The sequence below is a fragment of the Lepisma saccharinum genome, chromosome 19, assembly GCF_977018435.1.
Source record: "Lepisma saccharinum chromosome 19, izLepSacc3.1, whole genome shotgun sequence".
In the NCBI taxonomy this organism is placed as follows: Eukaryota; Metazoa; Arthropoda; class Insecta; order Zygentoma; family Lepismatidae; genus Lepisma; species Lepisma saccharinum.
Window position 1 is genome coordinate 34,775,004 of NC_139247.1, and position 9,335 is coordinate 34,784,338.

Consider the following 9,335-nt stretch of genomic DNA (forward strand, 5'->3'; position numbering starts at 1 on the left):
CAAATCACAATTACGATCTTTCATCGGGATGATCAACTTTCATCGAAAGTTCGTTCCCAACTTAGCTTCGAAACTTCACTTCTTGCTTTCTTTACTCAAGAAAAACGTCTCTTGGAACTGGGACGATAACTGTCAACACGAGTTCGACAGCATCATGGCGGAACTTCAACAGGTAAATCCTATTGTGCCTTTCGACCCAACAAAGCCAGTTGTACTTATCACCGATGGGTCTCCTTTCGGCTGTGGCGCACAATTGTGTCATCGAGTCGACGTCGGTCTGCAGACCATCGCCTGCTCTTCTACCACCTTCAGTGAGACGGAGCGGAGATACTCCCAGGTAGAGAGAGAAGCTCTAGCCATAGTTCACGGAATCAAGCGATTTCACAAATTTTTACTCGGATCGAAGTTCGAGATTGTTACACACGCACGTACTGTAATGTTTATCTTTTCTCCGGATCGAGCCATTTCGAAACATTCATCCAATAGGTTGATGAGATGGGCTCTACTTTTATCGTCATATCGATATAATATAATTCATTCCAGCAAGGTAGAAGTTGCTGACATGCTAAGCAGGTTGCCTACGCAAACACGTGACACAATACCAGCTGGAGAAGAAGAACTTCATGCATATTTCGGTCCACTGAAGACGCTGTAGCTCCTCTTTCACGTGACTGAATACGGAATGCGACTTCAGAAGACCTACTGCTCTCATTGGTGGTATCCTGTGTAGTAAACGGTTGGCCAGATCAACTCGACACGTCTGCGGAACGAAAGAAGCTCGCACTTTGTTCGAAAGAAGAGCTCACCTAACGTACGAACAGGAAACGCTCATGTGGTGGGTTAGACTTATCATTCCCACAGTTAAACGGAATGAAGTTCTTAGAGCTTTACACGATGGACACATAGGTTCAACTCGCATGAAAGAGTTGTGTCTGTCCCGATTTTGGTGGCCAGGCATATCAGCGGAGATTACGGATTTTGTAGCGAGCTGCAATACATGCCGAGCTAACGCTCCTAAGATCCGCAACGGACCCGATTCTTCATGGCCTCTCGCTTCGTACGTGAACGAGAGATGCATATAGACCACTTTTTCTTTGCAGGGCATACGTTCCTACTCATAGTAGACGCCTTCAGCAAGTGGACAGAAGTATGGCCTGTACACACATTGGACACAAAGGAAACGATCCGCTGGCTTATGTAATCTTGAGCCACGCTAGGGATACCAAATACTATCGTATCCGACAACGGCCCAACGTTCACTTCTCTCGAATTTCGTAACTTTTGCCTTAAGAATGGTATCAAACATGTTACTTCACCGCCTTATCACAGCCCTAGCAACGGCTTAACCGAACGATACGTTCGTACTGTCAAAACCGCTCGTCAAGCTTATAACTGACAAACCCAATCCGATCACGCTTGAACTTGATATGGGGATCGCCAACCTTCTTTGCATTCTTTGGAACAAGCGACTGGGTGGAAAAGGAAGCCTACCAGCAGTTTCGGTCTTGAAACACTGACCCAGATTTTGGTGGGAACCAAACAATCTGCTCTGTTGAGTGAATCTCCGTTCAAGCCGAGGAAGTCAGCAAAGTTTCGGAACGACTCTTCATCGATATATGGTACTTCAGCCATCAACTCAGCAGTTTGGGTTCAATCGCCTAAACACGGTACTCCGAATTACATCCCAGGAGTTGTTATTCGTCGTATTGGGGATAGCATCCTCTTACGAAATCATGCTAGAAGATGGAATCAAACGAGTGGTACATCCCAGGTAGTTGAAGAGACGTGTTTCACGCGACAATGCAGATTGCGACGACTTCAATGTTACAATACCAAATAGAAATTCAGCAAACCCCGATGGTACAGTGGGATCCATGAGTATTACCGTGCAAATTCTCCATCACCATGTTCATGCACATTATTTGACCCAATGAGAGCTTCAAGAATTAAAAGAAAACTCAAAACAAGTTGTTGACAACTTCTGCACCAGCATACATAAAAATTCATCGCCTAAGAACACACAGGATGTAAGAGAAAAATTAATGAAATTAGTCATGGACAATTTGCATGGTAATACTCATGGATCCCACTGTACAGTACCAGAACCTACCCAGGCAGATACGGATACCCAGGATCAGGTCCTAACATGCCTCACTCATCTCCGAGAAGATCTACCAGGATTCGCCACCCACCAGATCGATACGGTTATCAGCATGCCTGATTTTGATTTAATGGGACACCTGGAGGGATGATACAGTCCAGGTATTAAGCGTATAGCTACAAGGCATGGTCTTCACGGCCAGATGTATTCTGTGTGTATTCTTGATGTATTGTGATTCAATGTACTTGAATGTTCCGGACATAAGTCCAGTTTTCTATTAAATGTGCTAATTGTTTACCGTCTGGTTTTTATCTTGTGCTACTTAGTATTAACCTATATTATTATTTCCTTCACTCGAACCTATCACTCAACGTGTCGAGTTGATTTTAAAAGATATGCCCTGCATAAACCAACATTATTTATTTAACGCAAAATTCCCACTTTACAATTTATAACGAACTCCATGTATAAAAGAACAAAAGACAATCTAGTATTACAAACATATTTAAAATTCCAAAGGTCCTATAAACTGTACTGTCCATATACATACGCAGCGTCACACACGACATTCTTCCACCATTTCATGATTGTCTCCTTTCTGTTATTCCCTAAACACATCATTCTCATCTAAATATCTTCCTTCGTGGATTTCTGGAGATGATTCATTATCATTATCGTCTGTTGTATTACCATTGTGGTCATTTCCTCTATAATTTTGTCTCACATTCCTCCATTTTATCTGGTATCCAGGCACCAACTTAACATGTTTACCAACTTTAATATACCAAGTATAAGTCCCTACTCTCTGGACAAGTTCACCTAGAATATAGGTTACCGGCCATACCCGGGAAACCTTTCCCAAGTATTTCCTAACTCTCGAGAGCACTATAAAAGGGGAACACAACCTTCTTCGGGAGGAGAAGGCAAAGAGGCGGCCAATACAAGTAGGACAGGGATACACGCCGACTGCAGCCGACCGCGGGGAGTTCACTGCAGGGCCGTCAGAAGCCGTGGCTAGACTCTTTAGGCCATCCGATGAAACTAACTCCCAGCAGTTAACTGTTCCAGCGTCCAGGATCGAGAGAAGTACCTGCCCTTTTATGGCGCTATTCATCCTGCCCCTAACTTTTAGTCAACTGTTATTAGCACAGTAAGAGTTCAGCCAGTTAGCCAGTTAGTTGTGTTTCTTTAATTTAACTGCTGTACCTCTGATTCGTCGCCCGTTGGTCAAAGGGTCCTGCCCTCAAATACAGAGGGTGAAATCCGATACGGCTAAGTTTTCAACTCTCCCAATTGTGTCTCCAGGGACCAGGCCTGGAACAGAACCTTAGCTCGGAATGATAGGATGAACCATTGGATTCTCGGTTGGCAAGTTTGACCCAAACTTTAATACCTTCTTTGGTATCCTCGCGTTTGCTTTTATCATGAACATCCTGCAACTTATGTACATCATCTTTCGGTCTCGGCTCAAACGCATACATTAGTTCAGCAGGAGATTTCAAATTAACGGTGTTTGGAGTCATTCGAATACTACGTACCACTTCTAGCAAAGCACTATTCAGATCAAAATGCTTGTCATCTCTTCTAGTTTCGTATAATTTGCATCTCATAGCACTTTTAATTGTTTGAAAGTGTGTCTCAGCTTGTCCATTACTAGCCGGATGAGCTGGTGAATGCATCAAAGCAATCCCTTGATCTTCGCAATATTTCTTGAATTCTGTAGATTGGAAACGTGGACCACTTATAAAATGTATGGCTCATTATAATACCTTGAACTTAGCTTCGACACAAATCCTTTTACATCCTTGAATGATGTAGACGATACAAGTTTACATTCTGGTCATTTACAAATCATGCGTGCTCTCCCCAAAGGCTTCGTTACTTCCTTCCAATCATTATAATTTTCTTTTGATATCGGGTTTCCCGGCACTATATTCTTCACATGATTTTACGTGATCGTCAACGTATTTGTCTATACCAGGTCACCAATATCTTTCAAGCAATAGCAACTTCATTTTAACTATCCAATTGTGATATTCATGAGCTTTCTCTAAAAATTGCTGCTTCATTGCCTCAGGTACGATAACTCTAGAACTCCATAGCAAAATACTTTCTTCACATTGAAGTTAATTTCTTCTTCTCAGTAATTCGAACTCATTTGCGTATAAATTTGAATCTTAATCTTAGATTCCGGTCAACCTTGCAAAACGTACTCTTTGACTTGTCTCATCATCAAATCTTGTTCTTGCATAGTTCCGAAAACATCTTTCAAACGATTGGTGAGCATCATTGCATTTATAAACTGAATTCCGTTGATATCAACTGTTTCTCTTTACAACAGCTACCTTGACAACAAATCCGCTACTTCAACGTTTTTGTTATACAATATTTCATACTCATAATTAGCCAAGAACAAACACCAACGTTGAATTTTGGATGTAGCCATAATTGGTATACCCTTCCACTTCCATATTGCAATAGTTGCTTTGCTGGTAACGAATCAGTCCATATTTGAATTTTTTTTCCAATATATTTTTTTCTAAATCTCTTCATAGCAAAACTAATTGACAGAGCTTCCTTTTCATGATGAGGATAAGCTACTTCATGTTGTGAAAGAGTAGTAGATGCACATTCTATTGTTTGAAATTCACCATTAAATCTATGGCATAACTGAGCTCCTAATCCACAGCTCGAAGCATCACATATGATTACTATTTCGTAGCTCAGATCAAACGGAGTTAAAGTTTCGGATGACTGCAGTGCCTGTTTAACCATCCTGAACTGACTTTCAAACTCATCACTCCAATTTAAACGAACATTCTTCTTCAATAAATAATGCCAAGGCTGGAATCAGTATAGCCATATTTGGAATACACCTTCGAAAAAAATTAATGCCACCCAAAAACAACTTCTATTCCTTCACGTTACGCGGACGTGGACAATTAAGCAATGCTTCAATGTGCACTGGCACGGTTTATTTTTTTCCCGCCGGCCCACGCGTAGGAGTGGTTAGCACATCCTGCAACGACCCAAAACGCGAACTTGCATCGATAGACAGAAGCCTACTCCATAGTCACCTGCAAATCTCTTCTTCTGTGTCTCTGATGGACTGGGAATGGATAGACACCACCACCAAAGCCCGCATGGAACTACAAGCTAGCAAGACCACATGCCAAGCAGAGCAGTAAATAACTTCGCCTAGCTTCATCCGACAGTCAACCGACAGCAGACCAGCAAAACCGACAGAACACTACCGCACCGTTCTCAACCTAACGGACAAACGTTTCGACGAAGCCACGAACTCCATCCTGTCGAAGGGGTTGAACTTCACTCCAGCTCCTAAAACCATTCCTACCACAGACAAAATCAGCAGCATCGAGCAAGCCGTAAAAGACCTTCCAGTGACAGCCGCCCAGGACATTCGTCGAGAAGTATATGTGTCCCTTAAAAGGGCCGCTCCGCCAAAACCGAACATCACAGCAGCAGAGAAAATCGCGCTCAAGAAACTGAGAGAAGACCAGGACATCATCATTCTACCAGCAGACAAAGGAAACGATACTGTTATACTTGAATCCACAGAGTACGACAGCAAAATCACCGACATTCTCACCGACAGCACATACCGACCTTTATTCTGAGACCCCACAGCTGCAATAGAGAGGAAAACCAGAGCTCTACTGAAGAAATCCACACTGCCGAAAGAAACCGGGGACCGGATAACACCAAATGGAACAGTACCTCCACGACTTTACGGCCTTCCGAAAATACACAAAACTGATGTTCCATTAAGACCCACCGTCAGCGCAATTTGATGCTCAACCTACAGATTAGCCAAATTCCTAACGGCACAACTCCAACCTATGACGGGCAAGTGCCAACACCATGTCAAAAACTCATCGGACTTCGTCAAGACCCTTCAGAACATCAGAACTTCTCCCGGAGACCTTCTAGTCAGCTTCGACATAGTATCGCTCTTCACCAAAGTGCCCCTTCAACATTCTTTAACACTGTTGGAGCAACATTTCGCACCAGATAAAATTAACCTCTTCAAACATACCCTAACTTCAACATACTTCAGCTACAAGGACAAGTACTAAGAACAGACCGACGGAGTGCAATGGAATCCCCGCTCTCACCAGCAATAGTCAATTTCTTCATGAAGAACTTCGAACACGAGGCACTCCGTTCAACTGCACAGAAACCTTCCGCTTTTTACAGATATGTAAACGACACCTTTGTCATCTGGTCACACGGTGAAGCAGCGATACAGACGTTCCTGGATCATCTCAACAACCAGCATCAGAACATCAAATTCACCATGTAGACGGCAGCCTTCCATTCCTGGACATCCTCATCACACGAAAACTGGACGGGACGTTAGGATAAAGCGTATACAGGAAACCTACTCACACCGACCTATACCTCAACGCCAAGAGCTTTCACCATCCAGTGCAGCGATCAACAGTTCTCTCGACATTGTTTCACCGAGCCATCGCCATCGGCACAGAGCACTTTGAAGGGGAAATAAGACACCCGCGCACAGCCTTCAGACAGAATGCATACAGTGAAGGCATTATCAACAACACGCTAAAGAAAGAAACACACAAGATCAACCAACGAACAAACCCGGATCCACCTGATGACCAAGAAGACAAGAAGATATCCATCATCCCATACACTGGTAATCTTTCTGCAGTCATCAGTCGCATTCTTTCAAAACACAACATCCAGACGATCCACAAACCGCCATCGAAGTGAGAAGGCTACTTCGAAACCCCAAAGAAGACCTAGGACAGAAGAGAGCCGGGGTTTACCGTATCGCCTGTGCCTGCGGCAAAGACTACATTGGACAAACGGGGAGAAAATCGAACACCACTGCAAAGAACACGCCAGCTACGTCAAGAATTTTCATCCAGAAAAATCAGGGAACATTCAATCCAGGAGGGCCATAGAATTGACTTCACAACCACCGAGATCATCAATAAATCATCAAATTACTAAGACCGTCTCATAAAAAAAAACCAATAGCCATACATGGGGTAAAGGACAACCTCCACAGGGACACGGGACTCGAACAGGACCCAACGTGGTTAGCGATAGTCGACTCGGGGCGCGGACGTCGGAGAAACGCCACCTGATTGGCCTGCCACGTACACCAGACCCCTCCCACACCAAATACATAAAACGTCACCCTGACTTATCTCTGCACTTTGTTCCCTGAAGATGAGAGTGACTTTAGCTCTCAACCCCTTGGAAGCCTCTCCGGAAATCACCTGGCTGATTGCCTGAGAAAACCTCTTCAATTGGTATGGATATTGTGACTGCCTATTCATCAATTTCATCATATCATCACTCATCCCCATATTCGCAAATTAGCCAAAACTGGCACAAGAGCGAAGTAATATAAAGCAAATCAATAAAAAATAAAATCAATTCCTTCCGCAGAAATATTATAACCCAAATATTGAATGGAATTTTGAAAGAACTTGCACTTTTCCAAATTAACTTTCACGTTATATTCAGCTAACCTCTCCATGAGATCAATATATCTGCTAACCGTTTCTTTCAATCCAGATCCACAAATTAGAATATCGTCTTGGTGTGGAAGTACATATTGCAGACCATGCAAGGTGTGTTAAATTATTCTCTGAAATATTCGAGAAGAAATTTTAACTCAAAACGGTAATCTTGTGTGTTGTAATAATCCCTATGGCGTCTTAATTACAAGCAACCTCATTGCTTTTTCACTCAATGCTATTTGCCAATAAGCTTTTTATAAAAAGAAACTAACAAATAGGGTACTTCCTCTAACTTTCTGGAAAATATCCTCTAACAGTGGTAGGGGATAAGAAGCATTTTCTACATATTTGTTCAATGTACTTATCGGATAGCAACAAATATGTATATCTCCATTTTTATTTAAATGACAACCAACGGACTGGCGCGTTCACTAGTGCCGACTAGTATCTTTCATAACTTCCATTTTCTATAAATGTATCCAATTCTGAGTTCACCCCATCTTTAGTTTCATACAGCACATTGTAAAATCTCTTAAAAATTTGAGTTGCTTCCGGTTTTAATTAAATATCAACTCTAAAATCCATTAAGGCAAGCTTAAATCGCCATCAAATGTAGAATGAGGAGTTTCCTTCAGAACATCGAAGATCACTTGTACATCATCATTGTTTATACAATTTCACATTTATTTAATATATGCATGATATTACGAACATCAGAGTACATTGCATTACTCCCTGTGACATTGTGTCCAATAATATCAGATAGTGGAGAACAAGTTTCCATTGCACAAATTTCAGTTAACTTAAAATGTAACTTGGGCATCATAATTTAAATCTAACTTCTTCCTAAAAGCGGAGATTCTAGATGACAGTTAATTATGTATAAATCTAGACTATAGAACTGATTTATCTACGCAACAGTCACATTTACTGTTCCTAATAAAGGTATTACATTATTACCAGCTCTTTTCAATGTAAAGTTTGGTTCAGACATTTGTACATTTTCCAGAAACGTTTAACAAAAATGTGAACTTGCCACAGATGCATAAGAACCCGTGTCAATCTCAAACTTCGTTTAATGTCCTAAATTGTTGCTTTGTATTGTAATCGAATTCCCTTGTACACACTTTTATACTATTTTCAGAATCGTTGATCACTCGTTGTGATGACGATATCTGATCCACGATTTCTTCTTTATCATATTTACTATCAACGCTGACTTGTGCATCATTAGTATGCGTAAAAATAGTGGTAATAAATAAATCATGACTGATAGTTGTGTCTGCTGGATTGTCTTCAGAGTTATGTGCGGATTCTAAATCAGGAGTTGTATGATCAACAAATTTCTTATTGTGATCTTATTTTGTGAACTTTCTACGTTCAATGTTAATCCTTTTGAAACATTTTAAATAATTATGACTTTGCTTCTCATAGAAGGAACAGTAACGTCCTTCAAAATTCCCTTGCACTTCAGACGTAAAATCTCAGACTTAGACTGAGCCTCTTGCCTCTTGAAATTAATCGCGACGAGAGAAGATTAGATAAAGTTATTTATTTTAAATTAGGCTAGACCAGAGCATTATGGATCACAGGGCATTATGGATAAATGAACATTATGGATAACAGGGCATTACTGATCACAGGGCATTATGGATCACAGGGCATTACGGATCGATGTAAGATTATCGGGACGTAACTCGAAACTTGCAGTCAGC

The 9,335-nt window shown here is 41.6% G+C and overlaps 1 protein-coding gene across 1 annotated transcript; it reads left to right on the forward strand.

Moving 5' to 3' along the window:
• Positions 1 to 224: 224 nt before the first annotated feature.
• Positions 225 to 5,739, forward strand: LOC146002989 (uncharacterized). Its single transcript, XM_083141145.1, has 2 exons — positions 225 to 311; positions 5,317 to 5,739. Exons 1-2 carry the CDS (start codon positions 225 to 227, stop codon positions 5,737 to 5,739), a joined length of 510 nt encoding a protein of 169 aa, XP_082997271.1.
• Positions 5,740 to 9,335: the final 3,596 nt, after the last annotated feature.